This window comes from Pleurodeles waltl, chromosome 10 (assembly GCF_031143425.1).
Source record: "Pleurodeles waltl isolate 20211129_DDA chromosome 10, aPleWal1.hap1.20221129, whole genome shotgun sequence".
Lineage (NCBI taxonomy): Eukaryota > Metazoa > Chordata > Amphibia > Caudata > Salamandridae > Pleurodeles > Pleurodeles waltl.
In genome coordinates, this window is record NC_090449.1 from 1,019,696,262 (window position 1) to 1,019,721,120 (window position 24,859).

The 24,859-nt window shown below is 41.5% G+C and overlaps 1 protein-coding gene across 1 annotated transcript in view; it reads left to right on the plus strand.

Moving 5' to 3' along the window:
* The window catches only part of LOC138262145 (collagen alpha-4(VI) chain-like), a 343,879-nt gene that overhangs the window by 216,120 nt on the left and 102,900 nt on the right, over positions 1–24,859 (plus strand). Inside the window, exons 25-28 of the mRNA XM_069211929.1 lie at positions 4,063–4,125; positions 13,612–13,674; positions 17,378–17,440; positions 17,904–17,966. Coding sequence (XP_069068030.1) covers positions 4,063–4,125; positions 13,612–13,674; positions 17,378–17,440; positions 17,904–17,966 — 252 coding nt within the window. The remainder of the gene's footprint in view (positions 1–4,062; positions 4,126–13,611; positions 13,675–17,377; positions 17,441–17,903; positions 17,967–24,859) is intronic.

The window sequence follows — 24,859 nt, forward strand, 5'->3', positions numbered from 1 at the left end:
TGAGAAAATGTCTCCATCACTGGGGCGATACTCCAGCAGCATCTAAATGTGTCAGAAATGTAACACTCCAAAAGATACATGAGGCTACCTCAAAGTTTGAAGGTGCAGGGCTGATCCATTATAAGCAGCATCCCTATTGCAGAAGACCTCAAACGTAAGTTTGATTTTTATCACTCAATTACATTTAGGTTTGTGGCTACAACACTAAGGACATCCTTCAGCCCAATGAATCATGGCCAGTTATCACCTAAGAAACCACACAGCCTCCCACTATTGTGAGATTACACTGCCAACGAAGGCCACGATGTGCCCAATATCATGTATACCTTTCAAACAAAAGTCTTGTGCTTTCACTTGCAAAGTTCAGAAGGAGAACACCTTCATGCCAATCTGTTCCTCACTCATCACCTTCTTCATCAAAACCTTGTTTGCAATGGAAAGATTTTACCTCTAACTGAAACATGTTATCAAACTTGCAATCACCATCTACACCTATTACATCATTAAGGAAAGCCTACAAATGCCAATCAATTCACCCGTAATATGATCATCACAAGCAGTTACGGCAAACAAGTGACAGCACATTGTAGATCATACACACAGTAGTTGAAGGTGTCTCATCTTGAACAGCACTAGCTGCAGAAGGTGCTGCTGCTGGGGTAGAAGGAATAGTTAGACATTAATCAGAAAGCACTCTGTATAAAGCCAACATTCAGATGCATCATGCAAAAATAACAGTTGATTGATTCTTTCTGTCTTAGAAGGTGATACAGCCACAGTCAACAAGTTTCATTCTGAAGAGAACTTCTTCAGGGCATCATTATGTTCATATGTCCCAGCCTGTTCAATTCATGGTCTTGATTAATTGTACATACGTATATAAATAATACAATGCTGAGTCTTTCCATGTAGCCATAATTCACATTTACATATGTCACCACCAGAACCTGTGGCCAACACGGTGTGTTGCAGACAGCATTCTCTGTCAAGATCCACGGATCATGGTGGAGACTTCTGTAATTGTTGGTGCCTCAGAGAAATTCTGAATGTTCTGTAGACATCATTAATGTCAAAGAAGAAATCGCTTATCTGCCTAAATGGAGTCTGAGCACATTTCTTTCCTCTCATAGCAATGAGCATTTAATGCTAACCAGCACCCCCTTACAGGGACATTTATAGACGTATACATGCAGCCATCAATTTGAATATTTGTGACAGGAACCAAAACTCTGATATTGTGGCAGGGGTTTCTAATGCGAAGAATGCAAAAGACTTTGAGAAAATATACAATAACAATAACTGCCAGACACTGAGCCAGTCATTTTTAAAATCGCATTTAGAGTTCCTAGGCATGTAAACGTGACTTAATACATCAGAGATGAAGTGGTCTGCGCACATATGGTTAATATGGGCAAATAAAATGTCAATGGCTGTTACTGTAAAAGAACCAGCCATCTTTGACACACTGACCACAAACCACTTAGTCAAGTATGTCAGGATTGGAGGTGCTTTGTTAATGAATGTCAATCTTGGCCATGCCTTTGGAGAACTGCAAGGGTCAGCCTTATCACCAATCCTTTTTAATTAATATGTGGTCCTCTTCACAACATTCCTCACATCACTCAGTACAGGGTGCCACAAGTGCGCTTATGACATACTCTTATACCTATTAGCACCCAATAGAGTTTAAAGATTGATAATAAGCTAGGTTTGCCTCTGGCATATATATGAATAGGTGCACTGGACACAAAAACAAACTGTGTTTTAAGGCATCCAAGACAGAGATGTTGGTCTTGTGCTTTACCAACCCCATCATCCTTCCAGCCACCCAACCACAATTCATGAAGAAGCACTCCCAAAATAAGAAAGAAATAGTAAGATCTTAGTCCTATTTGATACTAAACTAAACTTCTTCCCCCAACACAGTGCCATCTCCAACTGTGTTATTCATAATCCTGCTTACAAACAAGAGCTCATACTTTTTCATACTTCATCCTAGGAGACCATCATGGTTCTCACCATCACAACCTCAGTGCTCAACTACTTTACTACTATCAACACAGGACTTATTACTAGGATCAGGGGAAAACTCCAACTGCCTGACACTAGTTAACTATCAAAAATAGATCCTACGTCAATAATTGATATAAAGTATAAAAAGCACTGGATGGAAGTACACCAGACAGCCTGTCAATTATAAACCGGATGCCTAAACTCATCCTCCCTGAAGCATATAACCATTCAAACAGCAGGGCAAATGTGTTTAAAATTATATCTCCCTAACCAAGGTGCCCACCATTGCATTTCCATTTTCTCCAACTCAGTCTTGAAGAAGTTACTCAGCAATGCCACAGATCGGCACTGTACAAAACCTCTTCTGGTCCATGAATGCATACTGGAATTGTTCCTTTAAAGACTGTCCAAATGAACTTGCTTTATCTCCCCTTTCTATGCTCAGGACCTCATTCCATTGTAATTTTCCTTGCCCAGGTCTAAAATTGTGTGTCTGTAGTAAGATACATTACCTACTATTTCAGTGTAACATAAGCTATAGTAAATTAAACCAGGTTATGTCACGTCATATTTATTTTATGCATTTTATTTTTTACATTTTTACAAAAGCACACTCATTGCTTACACATTCTTACAAAATCACAAATTGATATATTTAATGTTGGCAACAGCAGGACAAAAAGTATTAACGAAAGCTGGGGTGGAAGAACATAAAGGAAAGAGGAGAGAATATAGAGGGAATAGTGAAAGACTGGACGGAGATGCAAGTCAAGATTGCAAGGTTTGAGAGCAAAGTGAAACACATAATATATCCACTACAGAAATGATATATTTGCTAAACATCATACCTAAAGGTAATGCCAATGAAAGACTGAAAGGAAAGGTGTGGCACATTTGCAACGAATGAGAACACCCTGATGTAAGCTTTTATATACATATTCACAATTCATACAAGTGGCAAACATCAAATCATGGGCAAAGCTTGAAGTAGTGGGAAGAGGAGATAGTCGAATGTGCTGAAGAAGAGTAAAAGTTAGGAGGAAAGAAATGTTTTACCAGTTGCATGTGTGTTGTTATGTTAAATTCTGTTGTGTGATGTATTTCGTGTTCCAGTTATGTCAGATTATGTTAAGTTACATTTCATTATAGTATCACTACATGCAACATGCTGGTAACTTCTAGTCATACTTGTCACATTGACAATGGTGGTTTCTTGGATAGGATACCAAAGTATGGAAAGCTAGCATGAAAGGGAATGCATCTTTCTGGAAATAAATCATCCACTGAAAGGGAGAAGAAGTGATTGGTAGGTAGGGGAATGGTGATAAAGAAAGGTAATTGTGGGGGATGTCAATTGAAAGATAGCCTGATATGCACAATATGCATCCCCATGTATTTAGATAGGTTGGAGTATATAGTTGGTTGATGAAATGAAGGTCTTTATTCTTACCTTCATATACAGATAAAGAAAACTATGCCAAATCTGTCATTAGACTTTGTTCTCCAGGTTCCTGTCGAAGGCTGTTATTCAATTTCAGTTCAAATCAGACTTAGACAGTTTAGAGAGGCATCAGTTGCACAATATCTTACTGTATTGAAGATGCTTGTTCCTTAAATACTGAGAGAAGGGATTACCTTCTGGGGTGTAGTAACTGTCTCATTTATTGAGTTATTCTGGGCATGTACCTCCAAAAGCCCTTTGTATCAGGCAGTGCCTTTGTACTGCTTTTGTTGTAAAGTATTCCATGAGCCATCTAACAAAGTCAGCAGATTATCAAAAAATTAAAGTAGCGTAATAATAAAAGTAAATAAATGAACTTGATCTAATACTGATATTGACAGGCAGTGGAGATTCTAAATGGCAGGCTGAAATTGGATCTGTATTACTCAAGGGCCAAAAGGATGTATGATTTTGCTTGTCCTGAAGGGTTTGGACAGATTTCTGACAAAGACCTTCCTAAAATATTTTCCTCTCGTTAGTGTGTGCTTATGAGTAGTTGAAGTTGTTCTAATTTGTTAATGCACAGATATTTCCTTCAATTCTTGTAGGGTGCACGTGGACCTCTTGGAGAGGATGGTAATCCCGGAGATCGTGGCATGCAAGGCATACAGGTACTCAGAATGTTTCATGCCATGCTGCATGAGGTTTTCTCCTTCAGAGTTGGTTGGTAGCTGATAATTTGTGAATTCTGTAAAAAAATGTATATAGTACATCCCAACATCAAGCCATGTCCAGTTTTAACCACTTTATGATAAACTCGGTTAAATGGAGTTTAGTCTAGGATTCTACATGTCTCTTTTGACAATGGGCACTAAGAATTCCATCATAAAGCCCACCACATTTTTAAAAGCCTTCATATAATGGTTTACATTCATAACCCTGCATTACAGAAGCAAATGTTCACTTGATTGAAATAATGTGTATAGGGTTAATATGAAACCCTGATGATTGACGAGAAGGGGAGTGATTGAAAAAGAAAAGCGAGAGATAGGCTTAATTAAGGATGAAGAACCTGGAAATGTGTATTTTCTAGAGGGTGGAAGAGAGGACGTCTTTTTTCCCTATGACTGTGGGTAAAGAGAGCTCCTACAAATTCAAGACTTAGGAAGGCAAGCCTCTATATTGCAGTAGTTCAGTTTACACAGTGGTATCTGGGTGTTTTAGTTAAAGGAAATTATCAAACTGTTTTGATAGTGTTTTGACTGAAACTTTTCATCACTGCACCTTTTATAATTACATAAATAAGATTGGATGAAATGTTTTGTTTCAAAACAATTAATTCAAAATCGACCTAATCTCTCTGGTGCTAGATAATTTACTGTTTTCACTTAGCAATGTTCTGTTTTGTTTCAAAGATTTTACTGAGGCATTGAATGAGCAGTACATTCATTCAGCAAATATATTCCTAACATTTGCATTATAGAGGGCTTCCTTATTTCCCTAGCTTCCATGGAGTCTGCCACTTATCCTCTCGACAACAGTGGATTCAAAGTCATTTTACCTATCTGATTTGTGGTATAAACATTGGCTTAACACATTTGTGTTATGTTCCTTCCTTCGTCATCTCACTATCACTAGTCTGGCCACCCTACACAACTGAGAGCGTGATATGCTCTGCCATACAAGAAATGCTGGGCAGTCTTCATTATAATCTCCATATGGATTATCTGAAATTCTAAGGACTGATAACACTGATACCACTATATTAATCTGGCCCCAGTCATCATCATACAGTACTTATAGAGGGCATGGCTACTTCTTGGCGTCCCAGCACTAGGTACGTTGTACAAAGACCAAGGCATTAATGATGGAAGCAGTCAAACAACCATGTTTTCAGGAGCTTCCGCAAAGAAAGCCCCAAATGTGTTGCTCGTAAAGATATGGGCAAGAAGTTCCATAGCTTGACAACATTATATCAAAAGAAATTACCTGCACGTCTGGCTTTTTTAATAAAGCAGACCATGGTGAGTCGAGAGCTAATAGACCTCAAATTCCAGATAGGGATATAGGGAGAGATCAAAGTTTGGCAAATCGCTGAGCCATTGTCCAGAAATGCTTTGTGAGCTATACAAAGGGATTTACATTTAACGCTTTGGGCCACAGAGGGAGCCAATGGAGGTACATGAGAGCTTGCAGAGCTGATTCTTGTCTAGGAATATTATGGAGCAACCGGGCCGCAGAGTTCTGCACAACCTGCAGTTTCCCCACAACTGATTTTGGGGTCCTAAACACAGGGAATTCCTGTAGTCCAGGCGCGATAGAATCAGTGTCTGGACAACTATTCTTTTGAAAGAATGGGGGAGCAGATGAAAGATTTTCGTGAGAGTCCATAGCATGTTGCAGCTAATTTTATAGCCCAAATTTCCATGGTAAGTGCTTTGTCTAGCCAGAAGCCTAGGCTTTTTTATAACCAACTTAGGCTAGGGAGGAGTGCCAAGGATACTCCCAAGTCCAGCTGGGGGTGCAGAGAATTCCCCAGAATCATAAGTTCTGTCTTCTCTCCATTTAATTTCGGAGCAGAGTTATTCATCCAATTGGCCTGAGCCTCTAGACAAGGGCCTAAGGCCACGAAGTAGACAACCTGCTCGTGGGAGAGGACGAAGACCAGTTGCGTACCATCTAAAATGAGATTATAGAAATCACAAAAGACAGGATGATGTCAGCCAGAGGACGCATATGTAAATTGAATATTGTAGAGCTTAATGGGGCAGCCCTGAGGGACTCCACTGTTCAATGAGAAAATGTCTGAAGTACTGCAGCATTCAAAAACCTAGAAGGTCTTATTACTAAGAAGGGATTAGAGCCAGGTGAGGGCACGAGCCGCAGCTCACACATTGCAGATTGTCTGAATAAGAATGTCATGTTTGACTGTGTCGAATGCTGCACTGAGATCGAGGAGGACAGTGGCAGCTGTTCCTCCTCGATCCAGCAGCATTGCCAGGAGTGCATTTTCTGACCCGTGTTTGGGTCTTAACCCATTCTGGGTGGGATGAAGAAATTTGTTAGCCTCAAGATATTCTGAGAGGTGCTTAGTCACATGGCTCTTCAGGACTTTGCTTAAACAGGGTAATGGAGATGGGCTTGTAGATCCATGGGTCAAGGGGGTCCAGATTATTTCTTTTAAGAAGGGGCTTTACCATGCCATTTTTCAAGGAAGTAGGTACATTTTCTTCAACCAAGGAAGTGTTTAAAATGCCAAGTAGGGTCGGAAGGATCTGATTCAAAGCTTTAGCTAGGATAAACAGAGGGGATCCTGGCTTAACTTTGTTTAAAATCATTGAAGAAGATCTTCTAACGTCATGTCAGGAAAAGTTCTGAGGACCGCGTTAAGGACCAGGTGGCCATCATTGAAAACTATGGGGTTAAGTTCTGGATTAGATGGGCACAAAGTATGGTAGATATCATCAGTTTTCTTCTGAAAGAAACGTGCAATGTCATTGCAGCGAGATGATGAGAATTCAAGGTTTAAAGAGTTACAGGAAGGGTTTAAAAGAGTTTTAACCATCCAAAATATTTCTCTAGGTGCATTTGGGGACATTTTTTCAACATAATATGTTTTCTTTGCAGATTTAATACCACAATGATATTTCCTGATGAGCTCCCTATATTTTACTTTGCCGATTTCTGAATAGGTGCAATAGGTTACCCTAGGCCTGTAATAATCACCTTCAGTTTAATATATTACCACCTTTCATGTAATTTAAGGCTCACCTATTTATGTTGGACACTGGTATTATTCAGAAATGTGTATTTGTATTTGGCCTTTCTTGTCCTGCATTTCTCTTGCCATATGTCCTGCTTCCATCCTCATCTTTGACAGAGGCCCTCATTACGATGACCGCCAGCCTTGCCGTGGCGGTCATACCGCCGCAGAGCTGGCAGTAAGGACCGCTACATAAAGAGTTGGTGGGCTTGGCAGACGCAAAGCCTCCACAACCCCCCGCCCCCCACCCCCCAGCCCGCAGGTGAGGTCGCACCGCCGAGGCCGACAGTGTGCACCTCCGACCTGGCGGCAGGCCTCAGCCTGCCGTCCGGATTACGAGGCTGCAAACCAGAAGGCTTTCCATGGTGGTCACCCTGCCACAAAAACCCTGGCAGTCACGCACCTGACAACAGGAATCTTCATTTCTGTCACCGGCACACACACACACATGTCCCCACACATGCACACATCCTCCCTCACCCGCCCACACACTCAAAAACACCCCCCACCCCTTCACGTACGCATGCATTCACATACACACCCAATCTGCATACGCATAGATGCACGCAAACACCCCCACTCACTCGCATACATGCACTCAGACACCCCCACTCACACGCAAACATGCACACAGACACCCCCACTCACTCACATACACGCAAACACAAGCACTCGCATGCACACGCATTCACCACCCCCTCCACACACACGCACCCACGCACACACAGGCACCCTCCCCCCCTTTCAGACGCCCATTTATCTTCTCTGTCGAGGAGGACGTCCGGGAGAGGATGGGTCCTGGCGGATTTGCATCCCCACTGCCAACACGCCAGCATGGCTCTGCCAAGCCATATTATGGCTTGTAATACGGCAAGTGGAGTCCTGCCGCCATGGCAGTGGTGGCAATGCACCCGCCTCTGCACTGCCAACTTGTGCTGGCGACTTTCCTCCACAAAATGGCGGACAGCTGCCAGCACTCGTAGTATGGCAGTCTGCAGACCGCCAGCACTGGCGGTCTAGTGGTAGATTTGGCTTTGGTAGTCAGGGAAATTGACCGTTAAAGTCAAAATGAGGGCCAGTGTGTCAGACACATTTTGCCCTTATTGCTGTGAGTAAATCGGTCTCACTTTCATGCTTCAAATTATTTTAATCTGGCATTTTTAAAACATGTCCTTTATCATTTTACACCAACTCTTTCCATGTTTGAAATGTAAGCCCATCTCTTTCTATGTGGGTAGTGTCACTGATCAAGTCAACCTGTCACAAAATGTAGAAAAGTATGTGTAGCAGAATTAGCATGATTCTGGTTTATGGAATATGGTCACCCTATAAGGTCCCAATGAGGTTGGCCCGCAGTCACTTGCTCCTTGAAAACCTAGTGTTTTTCAGATTCCTGGAATGTGTAGTCCTAATTAACCCACAACTGTGTTGCTACAAACCTGGGCCTGCAAATCCACAAGTACCTACTGCAAGGACAAATTCCTTCACACCCAAAGTGAACTAGAAGATCTCACTTTCAAGATCTCTGAAGATCCTGATGTGGACCTTAGTCATGCTTTGAATCGTGCAATATTCTTTATTGTATGCCCTTTTTTTACTATTGTTTTTTATCCAAGCTCATTATGTGTTGTAGGTTTGTTACTTCTAATATCGTTCTTCACATCTGGAGAAACCTTTAGATCAATCATTTATGATCTAGTAACACTAAGACATTTGAGAATGTATCCATTTCTTAAACTTGCATAGATAAAAGATGCCTAATTATAATGTGATGTTATGTGCAAAAAGGCTAGTTTTGTGTTCCTCCTGTCCTATCTCTGTAACCTTTATCCCATTAGGAACACATATATTGACTGGAAAAGTTTCCATTAACATTACAAACAATTGAGGCAACAACAGACACCCCTGTTTGTTGTCCTTCCCCAATGGAATTACAAATGTTAATGTCTTTCTGTAGCACTCTTGCCCTTTGGAAAACAGAGTTTGCTGGAATACATTTGTACAGTTTTTCACCTAGCTTTGCTTTAATCAGACATTTCTCTAAAAAATTAGAAGTCTATCGTTAAACATTTTTGTCCAGGGAGTCCAGCATTGCTTGGATACTTGCCTCCTAGCTTCGTAAATGAGAGGAGCAGTTTTCTTAAATTATTGCATGCTTGCCTGTTATCCACAAAATGCAGCTGGTGGGCTCTGTAAAGAACAGGAGGGCTTGCTCCATGTGAGAAGTCAAGATTTATGTAAAGAATTTTTAATCTGCATTAATGGGCCTGCAGGGCGAACATAACTCTATGTTTGCCCAGTTTTGGTATAGTTTTGATTGTGATTGTGACCTCACCCAGCATAAAAGAAGGAGCTGCAGAGTTTTTGTAAAGATTACATTTCTGTAAACCACTGTTCTGGGGCCCTTCCCAATCTCATGGAAGTGATGGTATTTGAAATGTCACTAGTTATTAGCTTTTTAAACTCGTCATCCCGGGGTAGAGGTATCTCTAGTTGATCTGTCTACACAACTGTGCTGAAATAGTCACCTTCCCATCCTGGAGTTTTCACTAAAAATTTACATTTGACCAAATAGTATTTTAGCAATTTTTTTCAATCAAATTGTTTGTTTTTATTAGTTATCACACGTCACTAAAAGGTTCATGACCTTCCCTTTCATGATTTTTTTTTCTAATAACTAAGCACATCCCGAGGTATTATTTTATGGTTGAATGAGCATCTCAGTGACACCCTTAACATACAAGACATTATTTTGTGGAAATGAGCTGGTCAGCTTGAAATGTGCAGATCACTTGTATTGTTAGATTGGTTCATCTGCATTTTATTATACTGCTTTATGAAAGGTTTTGTTCATAGAGCCACCAATGGAAAATATCACCAAATCAAGTGCTAGTAGTTCAGAATTATATAGTGTAACTTTTTTATATATATGTATTGTTTTATCAGTAAAAGTAAAAATGCTTGGCACTCATGGTATGTTGTCCTTCACCATAATCATTATGCCTTATTATTCTAATTCATTTTGTTTGTGGTTTGTTTTGAACCGGAGTAGGCATTTGCCTTATGTATTGTTCACAGTTCTCTTGAAAATGTCCCATTCCTGCTTCTTAGACACAGATTGGATTTTCTGTAGCAAATTCTCTAGAAGTTTATTTTTTACAGACTGTCCACAAGATTCCACTTCCAAATACATTTCCTTCAAATAATTATCTTTTAAAGTAAAGTGGACATATACATTCATTATGAAGGAGGTGGTTAAAGTTTGCAATTTACCAAAAGAGCTTAGTTGACTCAGTCTACTAGAAGAGCCCTGTGAACTTCACAATTCAATGCAGTTTTTGACCAGTTCTACAAGGGTTAAGTTTGTTTTGCAAAACAACATTTTTGCTTTATACTCACAGCTCAGAAAATTGAGTTTTCTTTTATGAAAATAAGCAAACTTGTTCACTTATTTTTACTGAGAAACCAGTATAAGATGAATTGGTGGGTTTTTTTTCATGAGGAAGCCATTTTGGTAGTTTTTTTTTATCTGCATTTGTTTAACAAACTTTGTTAACTTTTCTGAAGTTTACCAAAAAAAACAAGAACTTCTCCTCAAAACATTGTAAACTGCTTATAAAAAAACAACTGTAACTTTTCATACCACTTACTTCATTATTTGAATCACAGCTTTTTCAGACACTTACTGTCAGAAACTCTCTAGTCAGGGTAAAGGAGAATCCCCCTCAGCTAACCCCTGCTCACCCCCTGGTGGCTTGGTAGCTTGGCACGAGCAGACAGGCTTAACTTCAGAGTCTAGGTGTAAAGTATTTGTACCAACACACACAGTAACTCAGTAAAAACACTACAAAATGACACAACACAGGTTTAGAAAAATAGGAAATATTTATCTAAACAAAACAAGACCAAAACGTCAAAAATCCAACATACACAAGTCAAGTTATTAATTAAAAAGCAAAAAGAGTCTTAAATCCTTTAGAAAACAATGCTAACACGGTTAGCATTGAAAAGTACCTTGGTAGCATCAAAATAACACGCACAGGCGAGGGATGCATCGAAAAAGTTTAGCGGTGCGTCGATTTCTCACCCACAAGTGAGACCGTGCATCGTTTCTCCTTCTCTGGTCAGATCGGCGTGTGTCGTTTCTTTTCCCCGCAGGAGAGTGATGCGTCAATCCAAACAAAACACCTCTGGTCCGGGCAGGCTTGGGTCATTTTTCCGTGCCCAGGGATGTTGCATCGTTGCAGCCTCCGTCAGCGATGCTGCACGTCGTTTCCCCAGCCGCGTGCGTCGATCTCCCAGCTGCAATGCAGACAGACCATCAATTTCAGCCGCAAAGCCATTTTTCAGAGGTTGCGTCGAAAACTTCCACACACGGTGGTCTGTGTGTGGATTTTCAACCTTGGTCTGCCAGCTTCACCTTTCAAGGCCCCAGGACCTGGATAGGGCACCACTTGTCAGGGCAGGAGTCTCGCAGGGAGTCCAGGTGCTGGGAGGGGAAGTCTTTGATGGCCCTGAAACTTCAACAACAGGAGGCCAGCTCAGGACAAGCCCTTGGAGATTTCTTCACAAGCAGGAATGCACAACACAATCCAGTCTTTGTCCCCTTGCACAGGCAGAAGCAGCAACTGCAGGATAGCTCCACAAAGCACAGTCACTGGCAGGGCAGCTCTTCTTCCTCAGCTCTTCAGCTCTTCTCCAGGCAGAGGTTCCTCTTGATTTCCAGAAGTGATCTAAAGTCTGTGGTTTTGTGTGCTCTTCCTATACCCATTTTGGTCTTTGAAGTAGGCTTACTCCAAAGGAAAGTCTCTCTTGTTTGTGAAATCCTGCCTTGCCCAGGCCAGGCCCCAGACACACACCAAGGGGTTGGAGACTGCATTGTGTGAGGGCAGGCACAGCCCTTTCAGGTGTTGTGAGTGACCACTCCTCCCCTTCCTCCTAGCACAGATGGCTCATCAGGATATGCAGGCTACACCCCTGCTCCCTTTGTGTCACTGTCTAGAGAGAGGTACAAACAGCTCAACTGTCAAACTAACCCAGACAGAGAATCCACAACCAGGCAGAGTCACAGATAGGTGTAAGCAACAAAATGCCCACTTTGTAAAAGTGGCATTTTCAAACACACAATCTCAAAACCAACTTTACAAAAATATGTATTTTTAAATTGTGAGTTCAGAGGCCTCAAACTCCACATGTCTATCTGCTCCCAAAGGGAATCTACGCGTTAATCATATTTAAAGGTAGCTCCATGTTAACCTATGAGAGAGATAGGCCTTGCAACAGTGAAAACCGAATTTGGCAGTATTTCACTGTCAGGACATGCAAAACACATTAGTATATGTCCCACCTTAATCATACACTGTACCCTGCCCAGGGGGCTACCTAGGGCCTACCTTAGGGGTGTCTTACATGTAGGAAAAGGGAAAGTTTAGGCCTGACAAGTGGGTACACTTGCCAAGTCGAATTTACAGTTTAAAACTGCACACACAGACACTGCAGTGGCAGGTCTGAGACATGATTACAGGGCTACTAATGTGGGTAACACAACCAGTGCTGCAGACCCAATAGTAGCATTTGATTTACAGGCCCTGGGCACCTCTAGTGCACTATGCTAGGGACTTACCAGTAAATCAAATATGCCAATCATGGAAATCCAATTAACAATACAATTTACACAGAGAGCATATGCACTTTAGCACTGGTTAGCAGTGGTAAAGTCCTCAGAGTTCTAAAGCCAACAAAAATGGGTCAGAAAAAATAGGCGGTAGGAGGCAAGAGATTGGGGATGACCCTGCAAAAAGGAAAAAGTCCAACACTTACTAAAAACCTTTTTACAATGAAATAGTACAGTCGATCCAGTAGCAAACAAATGGACACATCACATCCAATTGTATGTTAGATACATTTATCTGACATTCATAACATCATTTCAATTGAAAACCCTATCTGCGCTGTAGGTATTGCTGGAATGGCGTCCAGGCATGGCTAGGGCCAAAAAAGATTAGAGTGTTTGGGGAGAAGATTGGATGCACCATACTATACTTATCAGTGTCTTTCAATTGACACTTTGCTCTCTCTCCATTATATTGGAATGATAGAATAGTAATCAGTGCTAATGCTGTTCACTGGGATATCCATGTGCAAGTCTCCCAGAGTAGCACCACTATTGCAGGAGATCATCCAACAACAGGGCAAACCTGGGCAGGTTACATGGCCATTGGCATTCAACCTATTTGCTGGTTCAGTTTCCAATATGGAGAAGCTGGTATAGGAACGTGGTTGGAGACCTCAAGCAGAAAATTCACATTATCCTAAAGATGCAGCTGAATTTCTAAAACATCCAGTTAAAGTCCTAAACAGTTTTTAATTTCATATTTTATGTGTTTCTCACCAGGGTTCTCGGGGTTTATTGGGACCAAGAGGACCTCCGGGACTGCAAGGATTACCAGGTCGACAGGTATGCAAAAAAATTGCTAATTTATTTTGCACCAGATTTAATCTTTGGATTTTTTTTTTTTCACCCGTTGGCAGAGTCTAATACCATTACCCAAATTTCAAGCAACCTAGAGCCAGGCTTCGAATTTCGTATTATGAATTTACTTGTGAATCATTTGCATAGACAGTGATTACCTACAATCATGCCCTCATCTACTAGCAGTGTATCCCTCACTTAGGAAATTTGAAGCAAACTCTTAAAACTTGAAGCAATAAGATCAGAGCAGCTAAAATGACCAAGAGTCTTCTCTGTACCAGAGAGCGGGGATTTGACTATGGTGAAAATGAATGTCCCTTACTCTCACCTTAACTAAAAACTGATGGCAGTCCAGATTTTACACATGCTCATATTCTTTATAGCAATATTTACTACAAGATGAATTTCCTCCTAACATCATCAGAATTGGCAACAAAACCCTGCTCATGAACGGAGGACAATGCAATTGAGATGTGCACCTGGTAGACAGGCTTTGCTTACTTCCCTCAGCTGTAACGTCAAAAAACAAATCAAGACAGCATTTATAAAGCACTGCTTATCACCCCTGAAGATACCTAGGTGGATAGGACCCTGCTGCAAGGGGTTGAACAGCCAGGTCTTAAGTGAAAACTCTTTGTTTTTAATATTCAGTTTTTCTCTTCTGTGGGCCTTTTTTATTCACTCAGTTTGTGGAAATGTGTACATGGTAATAGTTGAATGATGTGTGAGCTGCAGCATGCCTTATTGCTAAAGGTAATGGTGAATGCTCTGTTATCTTTGGAACACTGAGAAATATTGCTGAGTTTATCTGTTCATTGTGGGTGCTTTTCTTTTGCTAATGTTCTGCTTAGCAGAAGAGTTAGCAACTTACAATTGGCAAACTTTCTTTAAAAAAAAACGCTGCTGGCAACAATGAACAATGCACAAAATTGTATAATGTGGTGCTGTATGCAATTTTCACTGACAATTTTAATTTGATGGACAACAAAAGTGCATACAATTTACCACAATTTTTAGCTTTTCAGAAAATAAGTATATTTTTTTTTACCAGAAGCAGTACATGTTTAACTCATTGGGTAAAATGCCTCCAGACAAAAAGAAATTTGAGATTTGAAGTGGAAATGAGAGTATCCTAGGTCACAATTCACTCCCATGTCATTATCTGAGACGGGGGGTGGTAGTTACCACATCTACCTTATCTTGTAGGTAATGGTGGATGGGTATGATTTTAACACTGTTGAAAACCAACACCAAGCTATTTTCGGTGAACAACGGTACTGTTTGTAAGCCGTTATTATCTGCAAGAGGAAAACCAGTTTGATGCCTTCACCATCTGTGTTAATTTTAACATAATCCTTGATCTGGCACTTTTCTATCTGATATCTTCAGTAGTAGCAGCGCAAACAGCTTTTATTTTCTATTTTGGAATAGGTTATATCGTGCTGCCACCATTATTTCCAATTCACCACAGCAGTAAACTGATCACCTTTCCTGTGCCATATATGCTATATACAAATGTATAAATTTGGATAGCATACAAGTAGCTGTCAAGCATCAGAGCAGCGTGTTGAGACGAGGTAGAGAGACGATGTAGGGCCATCGATGGGGCTTCTATTTGACCAAGGTCTGGCAAAACATAAAAGTCCTTTGTCAATATTAGATGAGGTGCTCCTATAAAGGTGCCATCAGTGTATGATGTCACTAGAGAACTCTAATCTCCATTTGACATCTTTAAACAAAGCAACATTCTAGAATGCCTATTGTTGTCAATTGTTAGCAGTGTATGGCTGGGCTCAGAGAACTGGAGTTTTTGTCTCCACTGGAAGGCCCAATTGAGAGACGTGTCTTCAGCTGCTCTCTGAAGTAAAGTAGTAATCATATTCTGTGGTGGAATGATGTTGCACCATCTCGGTCCATAATTTGAGAAGGTTTGTTTCCTGGTATTTTCTTTTCTTCACCTGTTGCTTTCCAACATACCAATGTCATTGTTTCATATGTTATACTGCCCTCCTGAAATGCCAAAAGTTTCAAGCGGTTATGAAAGGGTGCTGGATGTTACTGCCCTGAAGGGTGCTAGTGATATACCAGAAATTAAAGTTGACACAGGCTTGTAGGGTTAGCCAATAAAAGTCCTCCATGGTGAGGCCGATGTGAAGTCCAAGTCATGGCCTGATTGCATAGGTCATTGTCATGAAACAGCTGTTGATGATGCATAAATGAGGCATAAGCATTCCTCATTTATGATCAGTGTGTTTCATGGAAACTTGAAGATTAGGGCACTGCTACTGTCCAGGTGAGGGTCGGAGTGATTTTGAAATTCAGTGCAAGGGTTTATTTTTCTGAAGGGAGAATTGTTAGTAAGAACTTTGCATGTCCTTAGCAAAGTTATCAAATTGTGGTTGATTTGGTGGTAAGGTTAAGTTGTGATCTGAATCCCTCCACTGTCTCCTCAATGAGTGAGTCTGTCCTGGATCTTCACCTGTTTAAAACTGTTGTTGATGAGAATTAATTTGCTCTTGATCGAGTTCAGTTTGAGGTGTGTAAATGTCATCCAGATTGAGACAAGTCTTGAGTCGGTTAATGTTTACACTTGGGGTGATTTTTAGATAGAGTTGGGAATCATCAGTATACTGATTGGTACTGACTCCATGGTTAGCTCAGAGAGACTTAATTTAAGGATTGCAGAACACAAGTTAGAGGATGAGTCACAGATCACTTATATCTAGAAACTCCATCTAGATGAATTTTCACCAAATGGTGGAGGAAGATTAAAGTTGTTGACAAGATATTCAGTATGGCATTTTGGTCATCATTGTCGAAGATCACAGAGGTCAGGGAGGATAAAAAGATAATGGTTACCAAAACTTATCCTAAGAAGGGCTTTGTCTACAACTTGGGTAGTTGGTGCGGCAATATGGTCTCAAGCCTGACTCATGCTAATTGGATGGCAAATTCTACATCAGTTTTCTTTTTGAGGAAGAGTGGGTGAGTCATTACTCAGCAGTCAGAGAGTTTGTCAGATTGAGTTATTTCAGCAGTAAAAGGATTTTGCCGAATGTGAGTGCCCTAGGAAAGATTCCCACTGTAGGGCAGAATTGATTACTACTTCTGTACGTACAAATGCTTCTCTGGTTGTGGAGGGGAAGAAGTAATTTTGCCATATTGTCACTTTGAGGAAGGTGAGAGTGACAGTGCGTTCTGCATGTGTGCATTTTGTGAATGAGGTCCTCTTCGATGGACTGGTGAGTTCTGAATGATTTGAAGACCATAAAAAAGCTTTCTGGGTAATCTGAGAAAGAATTGAGTTGCAGTAGTTTATCGCCTAGACAACTGTTTTGTAATACCCGGAAGGAAGAAAAGGAAGGACTTTCCTTAAAGCTTTCAGTAAAAAAGAAGCAATTGTAAATGAGCTTAGAGATGTGTTCTTAAAATGCTAAGCTAGTCACACCCATGATTCAGAGATTACTACCCGAGAAATCAGGGAGGAGGAAGTGAGGGTTTTACTTTCACACAAGTGTCACTTTTGCTTTATGTTTTATGAATATAGTCATCCATTAGATGCAGAGGTCCATGCTTGGACAAGAGATTATTCCTCAGTATTGAATGTCTTGAGTAGAATTATTTTGCATTAAACATGACCACTCTTTTCTGTTTGTTTATAACCAACATTTCTAACATGTGCTTCCAGGGAAGTCTTGGGCCTTCTGGTTTGTCTGGGTCACCTGGAAATCCTGGACAAAAAGGACAGAAGGTGAGTGTCAAATATGCAGAGTGTTAATGGGGTTCAGACATGTTATCATTAAATATATCACTTGCCAAATCAGTAAATCAATTTCAAGTTGTGTTGTGGGCTCAAGAGACAAGCCCCTTAAATTAATACAATGCTAAAACAATAATGAAACATGTGCACATCGATCCCCAGAATGCTAATTTAGCACAGGGTTCAGATAAATTGAACCATGTTTATATATTGTGTACGAATAATACCCATGAGGAACTCATGACAAGCTATGTGTTTAACTTCTTTTTCTAATAAGCCATGAAAATCTATTGAGTTTATAAGTGATTCTGAAATTACTTTTGACCTATGACTGTTGTCTTAGTTCATTATACATTTGCTTTCAGTTTCACATCAGAGATTGACAAAAGCGAGAAGCACTACTTCAGTAAATATTTGATTTCTTTTTCTATCCTTTGTGATTCAATTATGTTAGGGGGAACCTGGAGATGTAGGGGAGATTGGCAATGTTGGGCCCGAAGGTCGCAGAGGTCCTCCTGTGAGTACTGATCTTTCTCGTTATCAAACTTTGATTTTGATGTACCTGCTAGTATTGACCATTTGACATTACATTATGTTTTTTCATGCTGTATTGTTGTGGTGATATAATTGGGGAAGGGACACTTAAATCATTTTTAGGTCTGGGAAGTATCTGATGCAGGAACTGTACTTCATCTTCTCTTAAAATGGAATGATCTTTTTTCAGCTCTACATACCGCACAGTTACATATTTGTGGATGATGCCATTTGTGATGCACCTGTGACCTCTCTGCAGTCTTCATATGCAGGACTAAGAGATTTCCAACCACATCTCTACGTGGCCGCATGAGGCAGTGTCCTCTGTGTAGAAGCAATGGAGGAAGGATAGCTCTACGAATGATGGTGTTTTGGAAATACACCATTATTTCTAATGTGTGAGAAGTACATGACCTCTGACCTGCAAAGTATTACCTTATTTCTGACAGGTGGCCTGTTTTCCTGCTGGTAACGATGTGTATAAGAGCTGCATAATATTTCATTGCTACGCTTCTGTTCTTCATTAGTAGCACAGTTCACTTTAGTGTGCCTACATTTCATGAATACAAAATATGCAAGCTGGTCTGAGTTACTGTCTTAATTCCTACAAGTTACATTTGACAAATGTGTTAGGCTAATAGACCTCTCAAATCAGTACACTGTCACTGTATAGTATCAGGCTACTGATCTATCCTCAAGTCACTATGATGAAAGGCACCTTTTCTTGCACTCCATGAAACATAACGCCTAAGGTGTGGTCCTCCATACGCACATGGAAATTGAAGCCTAGAAGCATAGAGGTAGCTGCACCTTCAACAAAACTGATCACCCACCCCAGACATAGCCCAACTCTATCTGTGGGATGCACAGACTAAAGGTTGTATCCAGCCTGGTTCAAGAATGCATTTCCTTCATATCTTATGTACCTCTAAAGGGATGTCGTGGAGTTTGATAACACTATTTCATCAACACCCAAATCGCTCAGAGCCCCTTGTAACAACTCCTCTGCGAGAAATCCAGGTTGAAAGTCGAAGGGGAAGAGAAAACCTGCAGAGCAGTACCATTGTTCATCAGGAATCATCTTCTTTTTAGTTTTATTGCCTTTGAGCAGCGAGAAGAGTCTTTTGAAGCATTTTACACTGGGGTGAATGCTTAAATGAGATAGACAACCATTTCACCCATCTGGAGGTAAGAGACAGCTAGCATTTAGAGCTCAACCAAACACAATTCAATGTACACTATGACCAATGTGGCCATACAAGGAAATCAAAGTCTGAAATAAAGTTCAAGGGTGTTTATTACAAACTAATATTCAGGTTAATTTAGACAATTCTTAAATACAGACTATAGTGAGTACAAGACCACCATAGGGTGCCCGAGTCACTGAAAGAAACAAAGCTTTATCAACATTAAACATGCTAGGCATTCGATACAGGCTACATGGAATAAGAGCTATACAACTTATTGGTCACTAAATACACATTGACCAGCCCTCATCAACATGAAAACGGATTTAAATGTGTTAAGTTATTTACAAATCAGGAAATCACTACAGAAATGTCAGTACCTGACATGTGCTGGGCAATTAGATTTGGGTACAAAGAATAAAAAGTGAAAATAGGACAAAAATAATTTGGATGAATGACATCTAGGTCAACTGAAGACTAACTAAAACTGGTAAAAAGTAAGAAAAAATAGAAAGCAACAGCATTTAGAAGCTCTGTCAAGAGTCTTCACACAGGGTTAGAAAAATTCTAAATCTAATACTTTAACATAGAGGATGATTTGAAAAAGCCAAATAATCATTATAATCAGTACCTAGGGAGTCCATAGAAAAGAAATGTCCATGCAGAAAGTCACCAGCAACAGTGACTAAGGGCAAAAGATTTAGCAAATTCTTTGGTCATCAGCATGAGGGGAAAAATGACAAAGGCCCTCATTATGATTTAGCCGGTCAAAACAGTTGACCGCCAAAGTCACGCCCGCCAGGAGACTGCCATATTATGCCCCCTGGCAGCTCTCCCCCATAAATTGGGCAGGGAGCCGCCAGCAGCCGTACTGGCGGTCTAGTGTAGGTTGCTCCTCTGGCTCCGCCACGTTACCACAACACCGTCCGCAATATTACAACTTTGTAATTGGTGTGGTGGTTTTGTGGTGACGGGGCGGTGCTGGTGGAGCAGGCCCCATGGTCCCCGTTCCCTCCCGGACGACCACCAGGTAAGATGATCGACCGACAGGGAGTGGGGGGGTGTTGAGTGTTGTGTGCGTGAATGGGGGTGGGGGTGTCTTTGTGAATGGAGAGGGGTGTGGTGTGTTGTTTGTGTTCGTGTCTGTGCAAGTGTGTGTGTGCTTGTGTGAATGCGTGTATGCGGGGGTGGGGGGAGTGTTGTGGCCATGTGTGCATGTGTGTGTGAATGAGTGAGCGTGGATGTCTGCGTGTATGTATGTATGTATGGATGTGTGCATGTATGTGTGGTGCGTGCGTGGAATGGGGGTCAGTACGGAGATCGGGGAGGGGGGTCAGTGCAGGAATTGGGAGAGGGGGTTCAGTACGGGGATTGGAGGAGAGGGGTCAGTACGAGGATCGGGGAAGGAGGGTCAGTACGGGGATCAGGGGAGAGGGTCAGTACGGGGATCGGGAGATGGGGGTTAGTAGGGAGATCGGGGAGGGTGGCATCGCTGCTTGGGGGGTGAGGGGGTCCTGATAGGGTCAGGAGTGGGTGGGGGGCTCCTACAGGGAGAGGGGGTTGGGAAGTCCTGTAGTGGCCACAAAAATTTGTATTCCTGTCGCCAGTATCCTTACCGCCAGTGATTTTGTGGCGTGGCTGCTGCCACAGAATCCCTGGCAGTAAGGATACTCAAAATACCGTGGGCAGTGTTAGTTGGATTGTTGGGCCAAAGGTGGTTAACCTTCGACCTGGGTGTTCCCACCCCCTGGCGGTACAGGAGGTGAACTGGCTGCGGTGCAGCCAGTTCACTGCAGTGGTCATAATTTGGCAGTCCAGCATTACTACACTGTAGTCGGTCTGGTCGTCACCGCCGGTGTGGCGGGGCAGGACCGCCAGGGTCATAAAGACCCCCAAGGTGTCCATGGGGCAGGGGCAGTGGCTTGGGGATCAAACCAGGCAGGGAAGGAACTGCTCCAACCAGGGTCCTGGGAAAACTTGCCAGCAGCAAAGTCTAGACAAGAGCTCCCTCAATTCATCTAGGCGCAATAAATTAAAAGCCACAAAATGTTCTGATTTGCTGAAACGTTCTTGAGTTTGGATTGAATTATTCCATCATGCAATCGGGGAACAAAGCTCGTTGAACATTTGAAACATCAACTATGATTCTCATCATTGTCCTGGGAAAGGAGGCCATCTTCTCCTCCTGTACCAATCCTGCAACAACTGTATTCAATTGTGTCCATAGTTTCTCCATGTTATTGACATGACTTCTTCCCAGGCTTACCGGGCATAAAACAATAGGGCATTTGATTTCCAAGCAAATATGTGATGAAAGCAGAATTTATGAAGCATAAACTAACATTTCATGTGAACAGAAACCAAAAGAAATGTCACGTTAGCAAGTAAAATCTTCTCACGAATTCTGCATTGTGATAGGTCTAGCAAACTACTGTGGCTAAGCTAAGCAATAGATTTAAATAACACCTTTCAATAAACTAACTTAAATCATTTAATACCAATTTCATTTGCCTTGTCATTAAGATTTAATATTCAGATTCATGTTAAAACACATTTTAGAATGAAAAATAACCTTTAACATCAGAGTTGTTAACATTCCATAGAAATGCATTGAACCATAATAGCGTAAGCATTCAAGAGTTAAACGCAAAAATTCATTTTTATTTTAATACAACCTGTTAATTAACATTATAGGGAAACAGAAAGTCTCAAAACGAATTTCTGTACATTTAGTTTATCACCATACCACATTACTTTCAACACACTAACCTACAGTGAATGCCTATCAACATATGGTTTTTAATGCACCACTTTAGGTTTACTGTCAGTCATTAATACACTCAAATGAATAGATGGTCACGCTTAAGACAATATTGTGACAAAAAGATAGCAACCATAGCTCTGCTGCATCAAGTCCCTCAAATATTACTGAGAGATTTTAGTAGGTGATTGATAACAGTAGTAAGTCAGTTGTCTCTATGTTGTTTCAGACAAAATTTTTACTAATGAAATGCGGACATACAGCCAAATATAGTTCCTTGGAGCAATAGTCAGTCTTTCAGTCCAGTTGGTTCTTCCATGCTATTGTTGAGGCAGTCAGAGCATGAAAATGGAATCCTTGAATACAGTGCTTAATTTGTAAATAAAAAGGTGCTGGTGCCCAAAGCCCTCCTCTTAAACACGCGGCTGCTGCATTTAAATGTGCGAGCAGGGAATACTGAGATGGCGTAATCCTGGAGCCATCTCGGGTCTCTTTAATGCATTTACAGCCACTCCCTGCCCCTTCAATTCACTCTTGCAGCTTTCTGCTTTCTCCCATTGTGACGCTTTTTCGTTTTTCTCTTTCTCTGTCTTTCCAATATGTGTCATTTGCTTGTAGCAAATGCTTGAGGCAGAAGAATAAGCCCTGGCCCTCAAAAATAAGTGCTGGTGCTCAGCACCGGAAACAACAAGCACAAATTAAGCACTGCTTGATTTTCTTATTTGAGTTAGATGGAAAAGCAGTGAGTGCGGAGACCCTCAGTGTTAATGAGGCAGTTTCGGGAGTTTCACCAGCAGGGAAGAGAAGCCTTACTATGGATGCATATTGTGTTGGAGTCAATTGCAAGAGAACTGGAAGGTATCCTTTGAGTTAATTCATGTAATCCCTTCTCCATTACCCTGCTGCACAAGTGTGCACAACCTGGATGTATCAGTGGAGGAACTTTCAGAATGTAGGAATGCTGTCTATTCAATGCCAGCTGAAGAAACAGCATCTAGTGTTGATATTGAGCCTCAGGAAGAAAAAGAAGGAGACACAGGAAGGGCCCTGCATTCATTAGTTTGGAACGTTGCAGGATGCAATGTAAGCAGGATCTGTCCACTAATATGCAAGGTTTCAAGCTAACTAGTTAGGCTGTTAAGCCTGTTTTCTAACAAAAATTGTTCACCTTGTGATAAAAAGCTGAAAGTTGGTAGAGACATTTGCCTTTGTAATAGTAATCATAAAAGAGCATTACTCCAAGTCGATCTTGTCTATGACATCTATGAAATCATATAGTCTAACTGAAATCCAAGATGCCAACAAAAAATAATTTTAAATCTTCTGATTTGCATCAAATTTGGTTCAATCGTTCATGTGTACACGTCAATGCATGTCATGTACATGCCCACATTGGATCTAGACTGTGACGTCATAAACATAAATCCAAAATGGCCACCAGTAAGGATGCCAGGAATAAGGAACACACAATGTAGCTAAAGTAATTTGCATCATTTGTATCCTCACAACACGTACTAGGAAAATGTGCATAATGTTTCCATTGTAATTAAACAATACAAGCCTATATTAAATGCTGATAACATTTCTATAAAATGAAACAATGAGGATTCAAGGTTACATAGGGGATTATTACAACTTTGGAGGAGGTGTTATTCCGTCCCAAATGTGACGGATATACCACCAGCCGTATTACGAGTTCCATAGGATATAATGGACTCGTAATACGACTGGTGGTATTTCCGTCACTTTACCGTCACTTTTGGGACGGATTAACACCTCCTCCAAAGTTGTAATAACCCCCATAGTGTCTTAGGTCCTCATTGAGAGTGTGGCTGTCTGAGGATCGCCACACTTGTGGTGACAGTCGGACCGCCGCACTTCAGGCAGTCCGACCTCTACATTACAACCTTGGCAGAAGGACAAGCCTAAAGACTGCCGTCCCCGCCAGTAACATGGTTCCTGACGTGGTGACCGCTGCTTGAGTTGAACTCAGTCAGGGTGGTGCTGAACTCAGCACTGTCTAGCTGAGCACAACTCAGCTTTCTGCCACCCTTCTCATGGCGGGGTCCCCACCATGAGAAGGCTGGTGAAAAGCCAGTGCCAGGGGCCACATGGGAGCCCCTGCTGGTCCCTTCACCCAGTCCCATCGTAATGCGCATTCCGATGGTGCTCGAGTGCTACGATATTGGCCTCTGCTCCCTTAAGGGAGCTGGAGTGCTACGATATTGGCCTCGGTTCCCTTATGGGAGCAGAGACCAATCTCGTAGCACTGTTCCTCTGGGTAGCAAAGCGGACTGCGTATTACAGTGTTCCCGTCGGTCAACCTGGGGAGAACATTGTAATACGCTCAGGGGGATGTCACCAGTATGGTGGTGGCGTCTCCCCACTAGGCGGTCCCACGGTGTGACCATCCTACTCATGAGGCCCTATATCTTGATAACAGTTTCTACTGCAAAAGCAAAGGTCGGTGCACGGAAGGCTCGCCTTTGAGCATTTGCAATGATTTCAGCATGACTTTTTGCAACTCCAATGAATAAGTTCTTTGCATGCCTTAGAAGCCTTTGGAATGGTTGTCCAATGTGGTACCATTACTCCACCAATCTGCTTCCAGCCCCAATCATTTAAATTTGGCCATTTTTGCATGGGCACTAACATCTGGCCCCAAACATGTCCCCTTGGTACGCAGATTGTTTAACATGTTGACGAAGAGTGTGTTGTGTGGGTGTGACGTTTTTCATAGTTCTATTGCCACTCACAAACATAAATTGGCAATCACTGTTCATTTTATGCAGTGGACAAATGCAGCTATAAGTTAGTACAATGAATCTCTCAACATTTCCGAAGTGCTCAGTATCAACAGAACTTGGTCAATCTGACGGAAATTAAATGCCTGAGTACCAAAAGGTAGTGCCATCCACTTGTCATAAG